The 20,007-nt window shown below is 44.1% G+C and overlaps 2 protein-coding genes across 5 annotated transcripts in view; one reads left to right on the top strand and one right to left on the bottom strand.

Annotated features, from left to right (window-relative positions):
- bcar3 (BCAR3 adaptor protein, NSP family member) overlaps window positions 1-5,414 on the bottom strand; it is a 51,551-nt gene extending 46,137 nt beyond the window's left edge. The window contains exon 1 of the mRNA XM_069520657.1: window positions 5,253-5,414. The gene's annotated coding sequence lies outside the window, so the exon portion shown is untranslated. The remainder of the gene's footprint in view (window positions 1-5,252) is intronic.
- A 1,306-nt stretch (window positions 5,415-6,720) lies between these two features.
- Window positions 6,721-19,249, top strand: hps3 (HPS3 biogenesis of lysosomal organelles complex 2 subunit 1). 4 transcript variants are annotated; one of them, XM_069520630.1, is made up of 25 exons: window positions 6,721-6,843; window positions 7,286-7,472; window positions 7,549-7,620; window positions 8,091-8,184; window positions 9,408-9,481; window positions 9,661-9,873; window positions 10,052-10,103; window positions 10,256-10,344; window positions 10,519-10,636; window positions 10,812-10,965; window positions 11,060-11,142; window positions 11,257-11,431; window positions 11,667-11,748; window positions 12,031-12,188; window positions 12,347-12,448; window positions 14,438-14,546; window positions 14,642-14,889; window positions 15,051-15,228; window positions 15,388-15,621; window positions 16,494-16,691; window positions 16,829-17,032; window positions 17,613-17,717; window positions 18,181-18,387; window positions 18,469-18,556; window positions 18,851-19,249. In XM_069520630.1, the coding sequence occupies exons 2-25, from the start codon at window positions 7,395-7,397 to the stop codon at window positions 18,976-18,978; spliced, it is 3,243 nt and encodes a 1,080-aa protein (XP_069376731.1). In that variant the 5' UTR covers window positions 6,721-6,843; window positions 7,286-7,394; the 3' UTR covers window positions 18,979-19,249. The 4 variants fall into 4 exon arrangements, with proteins under 4 accessions (XP_069376731.1, XP_069376745.1, XP_069376736.1 ...); XM_069520635.1 differs by having other exon boundaries at window positions 6,791-6,999; XM_069520644.1 differs by lacking the exon at window positions 12,347-12,448.
- The last annotated feature ends 758 nt before the right edge of the window (window positions 19,250-20,007 follow it).

Below are 20,007 nucleotides of genomic sequence, written 5' to 3'. Positions count from 1 at the left end.
CAATTAAAATGTGTCTCCCTTTAGAAAAAGCCTGTTGGTGTCTCAGACTGTCAGACTACACGATGACATTATATCTGAACCCGTTGGCTATCGTCTCACACTGAATTTGGCAGTTACAGACAATCTTTTAGGGCTTCCGGTGGAGATAGCGGACACCTGTGCCAAGTGTACAGAGTGTACAGAACAACATCGAACAACCGGCGACATTTTGGCTCATCTCTATTTACAGCTATCTGCAAATTAATCCAGATAAATTAATAAAATGACAGACTCGTCCACCTCGGACACCAGAGGACTTACAACCCCAAAATCTTGTCCCTCACTAACAGATACATATGTCCAGAACCTGTTTAAATAAAATAAATCATAAACCGCGCAGTGAAATCTCTGCTGGTGAATGAATGTACATCATATCCTGGCACCCATCTATCTATAATTTAGAGATTTGCATTATGGATCTTTGTTATTGCTCCAAAATGCTGAAATAATGTTGCTTCAGCTCAATAGAAAACTAATTTCCATTGATTAAAACATTTGGTTTCTCTGCTGCATTTGTGCACGTGTGTGTGTTGACAGGACAACAGAAACCTCGTCAGCCAAAGAGGCAGTGTCGGAGCGTGTGCGGTGACCCCCCCCCCCCACACACACACACACACACACACCCCACCCAATCAACTTAAGTGATGTCACAAGGAGGTACATGATGTCACTGAAGGTTGTTGGGGCCCCACAACAACGACCACTCTCCAGGGTCCATTTCCACACACACACACACACACACACACACACGCACACGCACACACACCCTCCTTCACTCACATCCATCTAATCTATGAGTGTGTCATCATGTAGATTAGAGGAGAGGAGTCGTTCATGCAGTCGATGGACCTAACGGAGGACGAGAGGTCGTTCAGGAGAACGAACGACCTCCGTGTTCCACGATGAGCTCATGTACAGTTCGTACACACCCCCAAGCTTCACCAGGAGAATTCTAACATACATGATGCCGATGTTGGTGCGTTAAACTGCGCACCATGATTTCTATACTCGTGCACAGTTTGAACACCGGCAGATTGAACTTTCAATTAATTATCACATTTTTTAAACCACGATTGAACGAGTCCTTAAATGTCCTTAATTTAGAATATTACATTTTTTTATTGGGATCATTACTTTGTTTTATTGCTCCACTTAAAATTGAGAATATTGCCGATCGTCATAGTCTTGTTTTCTAATTATTAAGCTACTGTGGCATTTAAAGATAAGAGTAAATTAAACTGCCAGTGAATCTGAATAGCATAAAGTACTGTAACAATCTGATGTCCTTACGAAGTTGGATGAGTAAGACTATCAGATTTGAAATGGGTTATAAATATGAATCATTTCTCTAAACGTTCTATGATTGAACACATAGCCAGTGTTACAGAACTTATGATTCCATCCATTCGGCCGTTATAGATTGAACTCAGGAGATTTGAAGCCAAACCAGGGGTTAAAGCTGCAGGATTACCTGACCTGTCACAATTAAACTCTGTTGTATTAGACAGAAATAAAACCAAACTGTTTAATACAGGCAGCAGCTGCAGAGCCACATTCAGGAAAACCACAGACACTCTGACATCGACCCTTTCTGCCTCTTTTACAGCTCAATATATAAAACTTCACAAACTGGCGGATGTGGAAGCCGTTGTTTGAAGGCACCACTGAGCCTGGTTCACTTTCACTGCTTTTAAGGGACGTCACAGATGGAAATGGGTCTGAGCAGCAGAGCCCTGCTCACAATTATCTTTACAATCTCGACTTTGGTTAATTGAGAAGCTTGTGCAGCGAGAGGATTCCAATGAAACCGGGTGCGGGGCCACAACCAGTCTGTCTGCTCCGTGCATCTTTCAGCCAGATGATCCATGAAGCTACTGAGCGGCTCAGACCGCAGCCAGCAACTGTGTCGAGGCTTGTTCCTGATGTTACGAGCGGTTTATCTTGTAAACTTTCAAAAGGGCTCCACGTGGCGGCTTGAGATTTCCTGGAAGATCACAGAACATTTCCAGAAGAAGAAATGAACGCTTGGAAGAAAACAGGTTTAAGGAAGACAGCACATGCGAGGAAATATTTAAAAAAAAAAAATAAATGCCAATCTGGGGTTGAATGCCGCTGCTGAACAGTTTTCAGTTTCAGCCTTCTTCTTCTTCTCCAGACTCATATGAGGTCACTGTGACCTTTGACCTCTGAAATCTAATCAATTTTGCATCTTTGAGTCCACGTCACTTGGCCTTGGACTTTGACCTCTGAAATCTGATCAGTTAACCCGGTGGCTCTCAAACTTTTTCTTTGGAGGAGGAAGAATCTCTCTTGAGATGTTGCGTTCTCGAGAGATGGGACGGGCGGCTGTCACCTGTGTGGAGGTATACAAATGTGTTTTTGTGGAATCTTTCCTTTTCCTTTTTTTAGATTAAAAACAAACTCTGGCAGTCCTCATAAAACAGGAGCATCAGAGAAGGGATGTCACCATCTGGCCAAATAAAAACCTCATGGTGGGAACTCTCACTCTTCACAACACGCTTATGTTCACTCTCATCAGGACGGGAGGAAACAGAAGAGCAGAGGAGGGAGGATGAAGGAAACGTTTACCCAGTAGAACCAGTAAAGAAGTTCCCCATCGGGAAAACTGAAGCTGAACTGAGTGTTCTTCTTCCTGTCCAGTCCGACCCAATCTCCCTCCCCTCCCCTCCCCTCCCCTCTCCTCCCCTCCCCTCCCTGTTGGTTTGACCTCAGCTTTTTCCCATGACCACATTTCTCAAGAGCGTGGTCACAGCATCCATTTCACTATAGAATATAAATAGAGCTCCTCCAGCTTCCCACTATTTGACAGAAACTCACCAAATACCTTCACAACGATGGCAAACTCCAGAAACAAAGAGCAGACGAGCCCAAACAACATTAGAGAACGGTTTCCGTTTTACTCAGTCACCCTCTAATGCCTGTATTGGCTGCCTCTTGTATTCCAAGGGCATCCATTTAGCCAATCACATTAGACTGACACAATCCAACCGATTGAATTAAGCTGCAAAAAATAACATCAGCGTGACCACCGAGCCAATTCCAGCTCCTGTAACCGAGGCAGGCAGCACGATGTTTGATTATTTCCAGTGGAGGACGCCGCCCAACCAGAGAAGATGAGACACCTTCACTGTAAATACTCCAGGGGGCAGGGAAGGTCGATGTCCATGTCCCATCTGTTAACATGGATGGTATTTATTGATCTAATGCCACTACGTCTCAGCTGCAGGCAACGATTAAAGCAGCAAACAATTCAAATCTTTTGTGATTTCGTTGGACACGTCCATTAAACATTCACAGAACCACAAACGTTGGATTTAATAACTGGTCCAACTTCAAACAAGCTCCGCAGATCAGACGTGCACCACATCAAAACGCAGTAATATCACACCTCTGACATGACACCCAGCATTAATGTTGTTCTGTGCAGATTTTGTGCTTGACCTCTCCTGAACTAATCCAGAGGAGTGAAAATAAACATTTGACAGAGGTGGAACATCTTCTTGTGGTTGTGTTCCTGCTTTGAGGACGTGTCTGAATCTGTCTGGATGTGTTTACCTGCAGGTTTCAGTTACTACAGAAGCAGCTGAGGAACATCACATTTCACTGACGATCAGGGGGAGAAAATGAATAATTACTTTCTCCTCTGCTCCTGTAGCTTCCACAGACCGACCGTTCGTGTTGTCTCTTTTATACAACGTCTCTTTTTGTCTACCTTTGCGTGTCCATCCATTTGTTTATCCTCAAAACTCTTCTCAGATGCATGTGGTGCACCTGAGGGTTTGTGAAACTGACAACTTCGTGACACCTCTCTCGCACACACACAGGTGCATGTCATGCATGGCCGGGCTTGCAGCACAGCAGCCGCGCAGCAGCAAACACCTTAATTGTGAGAAATGCAAGATGACTTTCTCTGGGTCTGTAAAACGAGGGGTCATTATCATACTGCAGCACAGTTCTCATCTTACCTCCAGGAGGATGGGATTTCATATCAAATGGATTCACACGTTTGCTCAGATGCAAGTGTTCAGGAATTTAAATGATTTAAAAGTGTCTCTGCATTTCTTTTACAAGCCTCGAGGAAAATACTTCTGCTACACATTCTCATGTTCATGTTCCATCAAAGTCCAACCTTTTATACATTTTGCTTCAGTTATGAGACTGAAACGAAGAAGTAAATGTATGGATATACGGTTTACTGGGTTTTTATCCTCATCCATGTCTGTATCTCCAAAATATTTCCAGGAGCTGTGAACCAACAAGTTTCTGCGTCTGCATTTGTTGCTTAAAAAAAACAACACATTTGAAACCAGTCATCACTTGTATGAAAGTTTATCATCATCTCCACCAAGCAGGTTAAATTTTCAGACGGGGCGCCTGTCTCTGATGAATCCTTTACATTTTCTGTTTTATATTTCTACTCTAAAGTTCATGCTTGCAGAGGTAAGTCCTCTTTCGTCCCTAATTTAATTTCTCTTAAAAATTGGGTCAAGTCAGTACATTTTTATTGCATTGGAGTGAAATTTTGAAACTCAAAAACCTGCAGTTTATGATTAAAAAGAGGAGTTTAGCTTTCCCCCTCCTCCTGTTGCAAATATTCAAAAAAACGTGTCGTACCACAAAACATATTCTGTGGATGATTTTAAGAATGGGAGCTCAAAAAGAACTACTTTTAATGAAATGTAAGGCAGATTTGAGATCAAATAATTGTGGCCCCATGATAACAGCCTGAAGATGGGAGGTGGGAGAAGAAGCAGGGAGGTATAATTTGCATGACTCAGCTCTGAGGTAAGGGCATTCCTCTGGGGAGCTGTTTGGCTTCTGCACAAAATCCTGTAGAGCTGCAAACAGCTCAGAAGCATCTGTTTTGTTTTTTTTGCAGGAGCAACAGAGATGTCGGCAGGAGGTCCACCAGCACAGAGGAAGGGCTTTGACTCATTTCTCTCTAATTTGAATCCCTACAAATGTCGCAATTCACAAGTGACCATGGTGGAAAGAACGCACAGCTCAGTATATTCCATGCAGTGTAAATGTAAGCAGGAGTGAGTGGTATGAAAAAGTCCCAGAGAAACTAAACACCTTTTGTGTTGAAGTTTCAAATAGTCCCAAATCGTCCTCTGCACAGACATGCATCCTGTCAAGTAATAACTGGGCCTTTGTCTCATGTCCATCAGTGAAGTCAGAAACGGTCTTACCTGGCAGGAGTTGCAGATCGATGCACGTGCTGCCGCAGGGACTCCGGACACTCAGTGGTGGAAATGAAGCAGCAGAGTTGATGCAGGAGACTTTAAACCATCATCCTCCTCTCAGCACGTTCAGCTGCTTTGTGCACAGTTTCATGTAGAGAGACTCAGGTCGACACCTCAGCTGAGGTCTGCAGGAGGAAGCCACTACCCACTACTGAACCCCACACATACCTGTCAGAGAGAGAGAGGGGGGGGGGGGGGGAGAGAAAGAGGGAGAGAGAGGGAGTCACACACACACAGAGGGAGAGAGAGAGAGATGCTGCATTCACCTCCCACCCAGGCCCCACCCCTTGATCCACTAACATTTTGCTGTTAATGCAAAATAGGGGAATCCTAATTTGTTGGAAATAATTGTTCATTATTATTATTATCATTATTTGTAGTAGTAGTAGTAGTAGTAGTAGTAGTAGTAGTAGTAGTAGTAGTAGTGTCTTTGTCTTTGTCTTTGTTTGTATAGCACCTTTCAAAACAGGCGTTATAAGTAAAGTGCTCCACAAAGAGAAACAGGAAAATAAAAGTCAAAGACAAAAAGTCAAATCCAAACATCTAAAATCAATGAGCACATAAAAATATTCACACAAAAAAAGAAAGAAGGCAGAAAAGTCATATTTCAAACTAATGCATCATCTATTGTGTGAAGAATATAATATATTTATCCAACAAATTCCTCCACAGTATTGATGCAACATAAAATACATTCTAGTTTATTCTGGTCCGGCTGCTGGTGCACAAGCGACATTGCAAACACCCCAATAAAGATGATAAACTTATTCTATCATCGTTCCCAGTTATGGTGCCAAGTTTCTTGTCTCACAGTGACTTTGATAATATTACATCCCCAGAACATCTGCAGCAAATCTGGTGAGATTCTGTCCACAAGGTGGCGTTGTTCCACTGTGCAGGTCAGAAGGACAGACTCTAGTAAATCTATGTGAAAGACTCTGACATGTCTGATTGCACATGTTAGAAGATCTTTATGCAAACGGGAGTTTTATTCGTCTTGTGATATTTGAGAATATTACACATTAAACATTCTGAACACGTTTTCATAATAAATGTAAAAATCACCAACAGGAATTTATAAAATCATTAAATGTGCCACAGTTTATCTGATATTTCAAAGACGATATATTGTAGATCAATCAGTGAGTTAAATGAAGTTTCAACGAGAGTGAAACTTTAGAATAATGATAATAAAACTTTCCCTCTTCACAGAGTAAAGGAAATAAAACACTTATAGAATAAAAAACATAAATAGCAAGGACAGATCGTGTAAATGTCACTTCTGCTGATGGATTTATTTCTATATATCATTATATTTTATAAATGAATAAAATGACGGAGGCAGCTCCGCCCTTTGGTCTATGACAGCTCCGGAGCCAATAGGAACGTCGGACGCAGCACGAGCAGGAGCAGCAGCCAATGGGAGTGGAGAGGAGGCGGGCTCTGTGTTGTTGTGCTGGACTTCCTGTGTTGCAGCGTGAAATCAATAAAGTGCAGAAGAGAAGGAGGAAGAGAAGAGAAACAACCTCCGGAGAAGGTAGATGATCAATAATCCTTCCTGCACTTTGCATCAAGGTTTTAATCAAAGATTCAAATGTGAGTTCACCGATAATCAGACTGAGTGAAAGTTTGAACGGAGAAGATCTGCTGCTGCTGATCACAAGACCCAGACATGTGATATCGATTAAACCGGGTCAGTCTCTGCTGTCACACACAGAAACGATCGACTCTTAACATTTAACCCTGAGTTTATTTCTGTGTTTTATTTTCGTCAGCACGTGTGTTGATGTGTTGTTTCTCTCACATCTCATTTTTGATGCTCTTATTGTGGTGGGCTGATGTTAAAGAACACCATCATGTACCACAAGTGAGAAAATCATGTGTTCATCTGCACCGTCCACTACGACCAGGTTCATATCTGCTGTGAGGGAACACTGCACTGATCTGAATGAATACAACTTGTTTTTTTTTTATGCTAGTGGTCCTGCTGGATGGAAAACAGAAGAAGAAGAAGAAGAAGAGCTTAATGTCACTCATAGAAGAAGAAGAAGAAGAAGAAGAAGAAGCCACAGTCTGCGGCTCACGTCAATGAGCTCTCCTAGAAGCAGAGCGAAGATGGTGCACGTGTACAACTGTCATCCGTACGCCTCTCAGCAGATCGTGCAGGTCGGTGGAGCCTCGCTCACACTGAGTCACAGCTCTGACACACATCTGACCGCTCTGTCTTTTCTCTGCCGCTCAGGTGGAGCAGGAGCCCGGGTTGGTCTGCTGTGGAGGTGGAGCTCTGTTCGTGGTCGCTGCTGGAGGATGCAAGGTTTAACGTCAATATTTCTGTGGTCGTTTATTTATTTATCTGTAAGAACCTCGTTTAAACACTGATTCAGTAACGTCTCCTGAACGATGCATCGATAGCATCGTTCAAACCTCTCAGCACAGCTGAAATCCTTGCTGTCTTCTAGAGGCTGTAACTTTTCTGATGGATCCACAGACTAAACACAATGAACGCAATCGTCTGCCGGCACCCAGACGATGTTTCTGACACGCGACATACACGATACAGAAATTAGAATATGTGCAGACACAGTTTCAAGAGTTCGTGTCTGAAAACAGCTCAATGCAGGTTTTTGAAATTTAATATCTGCACTTGAAGAATAAAATCAGTGACGTGTGTTGATGTTAAATAAATTGAAAAGAAAAAATAATTATTTCTTTCAATATTCATGAGTCGTAGATTGTGTTGATTCTGGTGAGTGTCACAGATTCACTGACTGTGTTGTGCTGAAGGTGGAGGCGTACAGTGTGGAGCAGGAGGGCTGCCCGCTCCTCTGCCGCTTCGCCACCATGGGCACAGTGAGGAGCATCCAGCACAGCAAGACAGGTGAGCACAGGTCCTCCTCTCCTCCTCTAACACACCCTGTCTCTCCTCCTCTCCTCCTCTAACACACTCTGTCTCTCCTCCTCTAACACACCCTGTCTCTCCTCCTCTCCTCCTCTAACACACTCTGTCTCTCCTCCTCTCCACCTCTAACACACTCCATCTCTCCTCCTCTCCTCCTCTCTACCTCTAACACACTCCATCTCTCCTCCTCTCTACCTCTAACACACTCTGTCTCTCCTCCTCTAACACACTCTGTCTCTCCTCCTCTCTACCTCTAACACACTCGGTCTGTCCTCCTCTAACACACTCTGTCTCTCCTCCTCTCCTCCTCTAACACACTCTGTCTCTCCTCCTCTATACCTCTAACACACTCTGTCTCTCCTCCTCTATACCTCTAACACACTCTGTCTCTCCTCCTCTCCTCCTCTAACACACTCTGTCTCTCCTCCTCTCCTCCTCTAACACACTCTGTCTCTCCTCCTCTCCTCCTCTAACACACTCTGTCTCTCCTCCTCTCTACCTCTAACACACTCTGTCTCTCCTCCTCTCTACCTCTAACACACTCTGTCTCTCCTCCTCTATACCTCTAACACACTCTGTCTCTCCTCCTCTCCTCCTCTAAGCCACTCTGTCTCTCCTCCTCTCTACCTCTAAGCCACTCTGTCTCTCCTCCTCTCTACCTCAAACACACTCTGTCTCTCCTCCTCTCTACCTCTAACACACTCGGTCTCTCCTCCTCTCCTCCTCTAACACACTCTGTCTCTCCTCCTCTTTCTCTAACACACTCTGTCTCTCCTCCTCTCCTCCTCTAAGCCACTCTGTCTCTCCTCCTCTCTACCTCAAACACACTCTGTCTCTCCTCCTCTCTACCTCTAACACACTCTGTCTCTCCTCCTCTCCTCCTCTAACACACTCTGTCTCTCCTCCTCTCCTCCACTCTGTCTCTCCTCCTCTCTACCTCTAACACACTCTGTCTCTCCTCCTCTCTACCTCTAACACACTCTGTCTCTCCTCCTCTCTACCTCTAACACACTCTGTCTCTCCTCCTCTCCTCCTCTAACACACTCTGTCTCTCCTCCTCTTTCTCTAACACACATTCTCTGGAAGCATCTTTTCCTTCTCATGACACAAACACAGCTGACATCAGACCTGCTCACAGTTTGAGCAGAACATTTTATCATCCATCCTCTCTACCTCCTCCCTCCTCCCTCCTCATCCTCCAGGAGACTACCTGGTGACCATTGAGGAAAAGAACAGCGCCACCTACCTGAGAGCCTACACCAACTGGAGACACCAGGTACACACAAAGTACTTAAAGTACCTTAAAGTACTTTGTGTTGTCGATAAGACTGCAAAATATGAATGACACTGAGACCAATAATCAGCATTTGTCAGTGTGATAATATGAGTTCTGTTTATGAAGCTTTTCTCCCTCATGTATTATTTCATGTAGTTTTTTTCTTGCTCTCCGTTCAGGCCGAGGGTAAAGCCCGTGTCGGGGTGCGTTTGCTGGGCCACCTGCTGCGTGGGGCGTCTGTGCGGGGCGGAGTGCAGATGGAGATCATTGAGATTCCTCTGTCGGAGCGTCCTGTCGCTGTGGCGTGTTGCTCGGTCACAGGGGACCTGCTGGTCGGCTGCGAGAACACTCTGGTTCTGTTCACGCTGAGGAGACCGAACCAGCAGAACCTGGTAAGAATCCAGCGACTTTAAAAATCAATATTATTGCATCTTTCAGTTCTCAGAAACGATTCAAATATCACCATCATCTTATTTTGTCATAATTTAAACATATATTTGTCACATGTGACCTAATGGAAACAGTAAATATATCTATGGCCTAATTTGTGTCTCTCTGGGAAAATAACAGCAGAGTCAGAGTCCCTGGCCGAACACGCAGCAGAGCTCCAGTCAGAGTCAAGGTAACTCATCACATTTTCATTCAGAAGCTCATTTGACTCGTGTCTTTAGAACCTGGAGAAGAGTTGATCCAGTCATCCCCTCAAAAGCAGGACGCGGACTTAGATGAATCTTTCTCCAGTTTGACCTCTGACCCTTTGTTTTCCGCTCGTAGGTCAAAACTCAAGTTCAAACCAAAACGTTTCCATCCTGGACTTTGAACGCTCGGTCATCGTGCACCTTCCGAAAATGTCACCTAAACAGGTATTTCAGTCTCTACCTCAGTTAGAGATTCTTACCCCTCATTTCTTTTTTCTTTTACCTGCTGCACAGTCATAGCAGTAAATAACAGCAGTGTTTTATAGTCCATGATAACCCAAACTTGAATTAAATTAAAAATGAATTTGCTTACTTGAACTTCTGTGCTCCCCCCTGCAGGTGGCGCTGTGTGGAGGATATGTTGCGGTGCAGGCAGAGCTGGAGGTGCTCGTACTGAGACTGGACGCATCTTCTGATCCTAAACCTCTGGACGACTCCCCGGACACAGACACGTGTGGTAATAACACACGTGACAACATCATCTACTTGTTTCTGTTCATGTTTAGTTCACAGTCTGCAGGAAGCTGGGATTTATCAATACTCACATCACTCACAGGTCTCAGACAGTTTGGAAACCAAGAGAACCTGGTTTACATCAAACATCAATATTTAATTCATGTGTCTGCGTGCAGTCGATCCTCTGGAGGACCAGTCCGACCTCCTGCTCGTTCCGAGGCAGCAGGAGTTGCTGGGTGATCGAGCTAAAGACTGTGACATGCCTGTCAGCATTGAGAAGACAGGGCTGGAGGACAAAGGACAATACACGCTGTCATATGTTCTTTTCAGGTGCGTGTGCGTGTGTGTGTGTGTGTGTACACATCTACATAGTATTTCTGCCATTTTACACGTGTGTGTAACTTGGGTCATTTCCGTCCTGCAGGCGTTTTACTCCAGAGTTTTTCCAGGGCTGCAGCGTGGACGAGACGCAGCTCCACTCCCTGCAGCTCTACCCGCTGTACACCAGTGAGTACAACATGTACTTATACTAGTTGGATTTGTATTCAAAGTACACAGAAGATTCACCATGACGGACAGAGTTACTTGTTCAGCTGCAGAGTGTTTTGTGTGTTTCTGCAGGTAACCAGTCAGCGTCCTCAGAGGACCCAGCGTGTGTGTTCTGCTTCTTCTCGCTCCCCAACGCCGGATACCTGTACAGTCTGAAGGGTGGAGTCGAGCTGCTCTCAGCCTATCAGTATCCAGAGAAGGTCCTGGAGGCGGTGCTAACAGACCACCTGCTGCACGTCATCACGAAGTGCGTCTTCGGTCCGGTTTGATCTCTTTATATAGAGTCTATGGGTTTAATATGCAAATCGTTTATTATTTTACAAATTAAAAATGCTTGATGCTACAATCATCGTCCTCGTGTCAACAGATAAACATCGTGATCGTTCTTTTTTCGCTCCTGAGTGACCCACGTTTATTTTGACCATATTGCGAACGGTTGAAAATCAGTGTGGTTTTGTGTTATGTGTGTGTTTGTCTGGCAGGAATGCGTTGCAGTGTTTCACGGTGCGCTGTGCGGCCTTAGCAACCAGGATCGAAGACCCCTACATAGATACCACCATGAAGGTACGAGCCTCATCCCTGACTGTGTAACTGAACCTAGATCCTTTCTCTTTAGTCTGTTTTAGCTGATTTTGGGAGATTTTAAACATAAAAACTAGACATTTGAACTCAGCCAGTAGGTTGTGAAGAAAGTAGAGCCTGATACATTATTATTATTTGGGGCGTGATGCTGATACAGATATCGATTACATTTAGATTTCAGAAAAAGACAAGTTTTGAATGTGTGAGATATCAGGGCACGTGTTTCTCAAAATGATCGTGTTGTGTATGTCTCTGTGTGTGAAGGCCTGTCCGCCCTGCAGCCTCGAGGTGTGTGCGCTCCGGATGCAGTTGTTTATCGGCCTGCGCTCAGTGTGTGTCTACGGCCGCCACGTCATCCTGCTCTCTGCCGCCGACACGGAGACACCGGAGGAGACCGAACGCAGCACACAGCGCCGCGGCCTGTAAATCACACACTCGACACGTACAGACCTCAACACACGAACACACACGTGAATGTGATATTGGCCGTCAGCTGCGTCCCTGTGGGCAGCAGAATACGTTTTCTATGTATTTATAAACCTGTTTACCGCGCACGCGCGTGTGTGTGTTGTGATTTTAGCCAGTTGAAAGAACACACCACGCTGACTGGTATTTTCCTGGCGGTGGGAATCGACCCCGCAACCACGCCGGCTCTGGAGAGCTTTCTGTCACGCCCCTTCCTGTAAGGCTATCCCAACCCCCGCCCCCGACACCACCACCACCACCCCCAGTCTCTGTTGTCTCTTTCAGTCAAGCTGCAGCAGCAGGAAACCTCAGAACCAGAAACACTCACACAACAGATCAGGTTTCAGGTTTGATGTCACACAACAGAAGACAAAAGCTTTTCTCTCTCAGCTGTGAATCAGCTTGTTTGTGTATTTTTTTGCATTTTGCAGTGAAACCAATAAAACCAGCTGCAACATAATAGTGGTAATTAGCTGGAACTGGAATACGTGTGGAAAGTTTCCACTATGATGAATATCTTTCGAAAGAAAAACTCAGTCAAAGCCTTTTTTATTGAGAACATACAGCGTTGCTCTTTTTTTTTAACAAGGAAGTAAATTTAGTAAGTTACGTTTTCCCCATTTCAAACCTTAATTCTGTAGTTAACACGTTTCTTTGCTAATTAATGTAATTACTTTGCATTCAATAAGAAAATAAGCCCGCCTCATATGTTTACCTCAACTACGCCAGCGAAGAAATCATATAGGAAGTAAAACAAAAAAATGATTAAATCCTGGCCACAGCCAATTATTTCTGTACATTTATATTCATATAATATATAAATATAATTTCTAATGATTCACATTTCTGAGTGGATTTGCAGCTTGTTCTGAAAGTGACAACTCTCCCTGTTTTAGTCCCTAAACTTAGACGACCGTAACATACCTAACTTCCCCCAGTGTGTGTGTGTGTGTGTGTGTGCGTGTCTGCCATAGACAGTTTTGCTCACACTAATAAATCACTAACTAATCACGTGTGGATGAAATGAAAAGAGCTGCTCTAATAATAGAATAATCCGGCTTCACGACACAGGTTCCTGTTTTGTTTGTTAGGTTCAACTACAAAATGGCTCCTGCGGTTAGTTACAGAGGCAGAGCACAGCAGAGCGTTGCCATTTTCCATTTATCAGACAATTACTCAAGCGTTTCCACATTAAAGTCTTTAACCGGATATGTAGAAACTTAAAAAGTTCATATCTGGTGTCGCTCTCCCTCCGTCCATGGTCCATCATTTGATTTTTAATTCTCTATACTGAACTTAATAATACTGAATAAACACTACTATCATTTTCATTTCCTGATCGTCATGGCCGTGATGTTAAATATTTATTTTATTATGTATAAAAAATAGAAAATGATACACACACACACACATTATCCACGTTAACCTGAACCTAACAGCTCACTAACCATTAGTCTGGTCGTGTAAAATCAGCTGTAGCTCTACATTTAGTAATAAACAGTGATTTATTACCGAGCACAGTGTTGATGATGCAGATGCTGTCGTCTCCATCATCACCTGCTGTCATTCTTTCACATGTGCGGTGTCGTGACACATAGAAAGAATCATTTTCCATCTTTGTAAATGGAAAAAAACCTGTGATGTGTAACACTTGTGTGTTTGTGTTCAGTGTAACGGAAAGTTACAGATTAAATTCACTTAAAACACTTGAATGTCAAGAAGCAGGAGCAGGGGAGAATTCAAGATGATAGATGTGGTACAGATGGAGTAAATGAGGAAATAGATATAAGATTAGTGCAAAACCGAAAATAGACCATAGATATTATGGGTAGAGAAAGTAGACCAGGATGAGAGCATCATATTGTAAAGTCATAAAGACAGAACAGTGATAATAAGATAATATAAACAACAATAGAATAAAATGTGTATTTTACAAAACAGAATATCTAAATAATTCTGTAAGATTACCCAGGAAAACACAGTGAAAGGTGAAATAAGTGTCTGTGTTGAATAGCGATGAAAGAGGCCGTTACTTTTCTAAAGCTTTCAGAAAAACTTGAAATATGAAAACCTCCGTTTCCAGACTCATGTCACGTGACACCGAACTCTCACTCTGAGATTCATTTCTTCTCTTTGGGATTAGACGCAGAGAAGACGTCGCTCATTTCTCAGGTTGAATAAATATCTCTTGTGTAACTGACCCCAGGAGCAGGAAGTGGACGATCTCCTCTCCTAAAGAAACCAGCGCAGCCGGACACGGGTGGAACCTGTACGTGGTCGACACCGTCTCTCCCCTCACGCTCTACCGAGAGATGGTAACGGATGAATATCTCATTTTATTCACTGATATGTTCTGAATCATTGTTCTTGTGGCTGGATGTCATTTCCTTTCTCTCTCTGTGTGTGTCAGGTGGAGTACAGCCAACACTATTCAGAGACCAGCCCGCAGGCCCAAAGCCTTCGGCACCTCCTCAGTGAAGCTCACCTCCTCCTCTGCGCCTCCTCGCTGCAGCGGAGCAGCGAGGACGACCGCTCGGCGTCTCTGCAGGAAGACGCAGACAGACGGACGGAGAGACAGGCGGCTGCACAAAGAGACAGAGAAGAGCTGCAGGAGGCTCTGAGGCAGAACTGTGCACAGCTGGGAGACTGTTACAGCAGGTGCTCTGTGAAGGTTTCTCCCTTTTTGGAAACTGTTGAACTGAACTGTCGACGAATGAACTTCTGAGTTTCAATATCTGATCGACATCTGGTTTAAAAATAAAAACTTCTGAGAAATCTCAACGCCAACTCCTTTTGTTTCTCTCTCCCCTCCTGTGAAGGGCGAGCCAGAAGGACTGTCACCAGGCTCTGCCGTACTACAGGATGTCCGGTCTGTCAGTCACAGAGGTCATGGTCAGGAACCGCCCACTTCCCAGCAGCCCTCACTCCTATGGCCTCGGCTTCCTGTTTTACCTGAAGCATTTCCTCTTAGAGGAAACGGAGCAGAGCCTCAGTCAGGTACACGGTCGATGATTAACTTGATCATTGAATCAGAAGAAATGATGAAGCTGTCGGATGTTTTCTTTGTTTTACATCTGAGGAATAAAATAATGAACGAAACGAGACAAACGACTGAATAATAATAAAAAATAAAAAAATAAAACTTCCCTCCCGCAGGAATCAGCCGACGAGGTCATAGACATCTTCAGCCAATCAGATCCCTCAGAGCTCATCAGCGTGTGTGCCAGCCCGTCCATGACAAACATCAGTCCGGCTCGGACGCTGCAAATCTTCCAACATCTGGAGGACAGCGCTGGCGTGTCGGTCCCGCTGACCATCACCATGGCGACCATGATGCTGCGTCTAGACAACCTGCCACAGTTCTCACAGCTGATGGACAGACACCCAGAGGTGAGGAGAAGAAGTGGAGAAGTGTACAGAATGTCTTTCTGTCTGTCTGTCTGTCTGTCTCTCTTTCTGTCTGTCTTTCTGTCTGTCTTTCTTACAGTCTGTCTTTCTTTCTTTCTTTCTTTCTTTCTTTCTTTCTTTCTGTCTGTCTGTCTTTCTTTCTGTCTTTCTTACTTTCTGTCTTTCTTACTTTCTGTCTGTCTTTCTTTCTGTCTTTCTTACTTTCTGTCTTTCTTACTTTCTGTCTGTCTTTCTTTCTGTCTTTCTGTCTTTCTTACTTTCTGTCTTTCTTACTTTCTGTCTGTCTTTCTTACAGTCTGTCTTTCTTTCTTTCTTTCTTTCTGTCTGTCTTTCTTTCTGTCTTTCTTTCTTTCTGTCTTTCTTACTTTCTGTCTTTCTTTCTTTCTGTCTTTCTTACTTTCTGTCTTTCTTTCTGTCTTTCTTACTTTCTGTCTGTCTTTCTTTCTGTCTGTCTTTCCGTCTCTCTTTCTTTCTTACTTTCTGTCTGTCTTTCTTTTTCATCCGCACCTAAATATGATAAATTATCTGCTTCAGTGCTGCCTGTTCTGATTTATGTTGAACAGGATTGTAGAGATAAAAGTTATCGTTTCATCTGTCTGTGTGTCTGTCTGTGTGTCTGTCTCTCTGTCTCTCTCCTTGTCTCTCTGTGTATCTGTGTGTCTGTCTGTGTGTCTGTGTGTCTGTCTCTCTCCTTGTCTCTCTGTGTGTCTGTGTGTCTGTCTCTCTCCTTGTCTCTCTGTGTGTCTGTGTGTCTGTCTCTCTCCTTGTCTGTCTCTCTCCTTGTCTGTCTGTCTCTCTCCTTGTCTGTCTGTCTGTCTGTGTGTGTGCGTGCGTCCATGTTTGTGTTCGTTCAGATGCTGCTGGTTTACGGTTTCATCGAGGAGCCGAGGCTGCTGCTTCACGGTGGAGGCGGCGGCCCGCACACGCTCGTCCGTCCCACAGCGTTGACTCGCCAGCTGGCAAAGTCCCAGCCAGGACTGCTGGTGGCCGGGATGGTGGCTCTGCATGAGAACAACAAGGCTCAGCTGGAACAGGCTGACCACATATTCAAGGTGTGTGTGTGTGTCGCAGTGTTTACCTGAATCAGTCGAACATGAGAGATCCCGAAACCAGAATCGCAATGAAAACATGTAATGTGTGTGTGTGTGTGTGTGTGTGCGTGCGTGTGTGTGTGTGTGTTTGTGTGTAGGAGCTGGGCTGTGAGAACTGTTTACTGGTTGATTTCTGGGAGGCGACCCTCATGGCCTCCTCACAGGAAGCTGTCATCCAGGAGCTTCTGTTCAGACTGGCTTCTGTCTACATCGACCGGCTGACGCGCACAAACTCAGACACACACTCCAGCCTTCCTCACACTCGTCCAAAACGCAGGTCGTTGAAGAGCGCTGAAGATCTGGTATGAATATCTCTTCATATGCCTCAGTGGTGGCGACAGCCTGAGGCCAGAGGCGTTTTGTTTTTTCTAGTTGTTCAACCGTCCCATTCCCGCAAATGCGATATCTCAAGAATGCCCTGAGAGAATTTCTTCAAATATTAACTCGGACTCAGGGATCAAAAAATCACTTGATATCTTAAGATCAGCTCGAGAGAATGTCCGACTCAAAGATGAACTGATTAGATGTCAGGGCTTGGGGGTCAAAGGTCAAGGTCACAGTGACTCCACGTCCCTGTGAATATAAGAACTGCCCGGACTGAATTTCATTACATCAGGTTAAATTCACTTAGACTGAGTTTTGAATTTCTTCAACTTGCGATCAGTTGTACTTGGACTCAGATTTTCAGAAGTGGGTTTGCGTAATTCTGGAAAGTATGTAGAAGTATTTCATCTGCACTGGTTGGCGGAGGAATACTAACGCAGTGCTGTCATTATAGTTTCATCAGGTAAGAATTTGTTTAGCTGCCAAAACAAACGATCGACCTTTTGATCACGCAGATATGGATCTTCTCCAAGTTGACAGCATCTTTGTGTGTTTCAGATCAACTCCAGCTCCCATTACGGTGCTTTGTACCCGTGGCTCACTGTTCTGTGTCCCGCTCACACTACCATCTTCCAACACCAGGAGGCGTTACACAAACTGCAGGTAATTTGTGAAAAACGTTTTTTCCTTTGGGAATTTTTTCAGATTCATAGGCACATATACAAAACTTAAATGACAACAATGCAGCCGTCTCAACATCATGTTAACTGATCAAATGTCGTGTAACACATGGTTTTTTATTTTTGTTCCAATTATCAATATTCTTTTACAACAATTATCAGACCAAGAGATTTGAAGGTAACATCGGTTAATTCAACAATTTATACGTTTTTCAAATAGAAAACAACTTTAGGTCGTAAGTTTAGAAATATAACGACATTTAAAACATAGAATCTTTACTACATTAGGTGGGGGAGGGGAAGAATTGAGCGTGGGTGTGTTTTTAATTTCTTTTTGAATTGAAAGGAAAAGTTTTATTTTATTTTTGTAAAACTTGACATTATTTCTCATTCAGCTTCCGTGTGCAGTGGTTTTAACTCTAATTAATCCCTGTACCTCTCTGCAGTCTCTCCTGTGTGGTCCGTCCATGTCCATTGGTTCTGTCCTCCCTCTGTTGGAGCGCCTGTCGGAGGAAACCCTGTGGGGCTTCAGCCTGCACCTCCTCTGCGCAACCAGAAGGGGGCAGTTTGACAGCTGCATAGAGGAGTTGCTGGACAGATGTCCTCAGGCCATCATAGCCTTCGCCAATCACCATCTGCAGGACAGGAACATGGTGCGTCCCGACTGCATTTGAGTTTCGTTTGACATGACCAGTTTCTGTTGTCTGTCTGACGGCCATGTTGGATCCCTGCAGGCGTTATGGTGGAAGAAGCTGCTCCCAGAACTGTGTAATCGGACGAGAGCTGCAGCCGACAACAGCATCCTACTGGCTGCTCTCAAAGGTAGAAGCATTCCCCAGAGCACAGTCGGTCGAAATATATCTTAGAATAAAACTTGAAGTGTGGAGAAGCAAAATGAGAAACACACTTTAGAGCCACATTTTGCTCACATACACAAAGATAAAGATAAAGATAAGAACAATGTCAGTCACTAAAATAAACCAATTCAAAGTTGAAATAAATTGTTTAGAAGTTAGTAAAATGTATATGTAAGTTAGTAAACAATTGTGAGTTAGTTACAAACAACTTTTTTAAATGTTAAGTTTTCGGGGGGTAATGTGGCTTTCATCCCAACAGAGACGCTGGTAGTGGTTGCCACGGAGACCAGCCCGGCACAGTTCCTGGAGCTCATACCTGACGACGGCACGGCATCGTACTTCCTGCCTCACTTGTTGACATGTGGCCAGAGACACCTGCTGACCTGAGACACGCAGTGTTCCACTCAGCCTCCGAGTCTGTGCTGAAGATGATTCATCACTGAGAGAAAAATATCTTGATTGTAGAATAAGAACACGATGAACAGCCAAACCAAAAACTGTAACGAGGCCCCGGCAACACCGTAAATCACAGATCTTAACAGTATTATTACTTCATATCATCACGGCGTCAGTATTAACACGACGTGGTTAGGAAATATCGAGATGACTGTAAAACCACACTTTGTATGGACGCTGAATAAAGATGAACGACACCTCCTCCTGCTCCTGGTTCAACAAACTAGAAGATGAAATAACTAACCGGCCATCTTGCGATTTTTTTTTGAGCGGTGACGGTGACGGTGGAGCCGCAGCATTGAGGTCCCACCCACAAACCTGCTCGATCAATCGTGAGTCAGGCTCAGCTGTCGATCAGCAGGTGTTACTCTGTTTTTACAGCAATTAATGATTAATTAAAACCAAAACTTATTAGAAACTCCATCTACTAACTTGGAGGAGGCAGGGTTAATGACCTGTACTGCACCCAGTGATCTGAACCACACCCTCGGACTCTGGCTTTGTCAGGTGACGGTAACATAATAAGATAAACAGTACCAGGAAGTATTTTGGTGATTTGCTCAACAATTAGTTTTTTGTGACGAGCTTGAGAGCTTCATGTTTTGTTGTGTTATTTATAACTGCAAGGACTCAACCTCGATATGTTCTATATTGTGATATGGTTTCACAGCTTAGTTATATATCATCAGTAAATCTCATCAGATATCTGAGATTTCACGAAGGCAGAAAAATGCATTCACTCTTTTTTATCTTATTTAAAGTCCACATGAGTTGCATGAAGCTGCTGATACTGAAGTCAGGCGTCAACGATCGCTCCTGCAGGATAAAGGAATGTTGTGCTGCTGCTGCTGCTTCGGTTGACCAACATTGATTACAGTTCATTTTGTGTGCGTGAGTTGTGTTGTGTCACCTCAGTTTCACCAGAAAGAGGGTGTGTGACTGTGTGACTCTACACAAACA

The sequence above is a fragment of the Paralichthys olivaceus genome, chromosome 3 (genome assembly GCF_024713975.1).
Source record: "Paralichthys olivaceus isolate ysfri-2021 chromosome 3, ASM2471397v2, whole genome shotgun sequence".
NCBI lineage: Eukaryota > Metazoa > Chordata > Actinopteri > Pleuronectiformes > Paralichthyidae > Paralichthys > Paralichthys olivaceus.
This window is presented reverse-complemented; position numbering and strand designations above follow the sequence as displayed.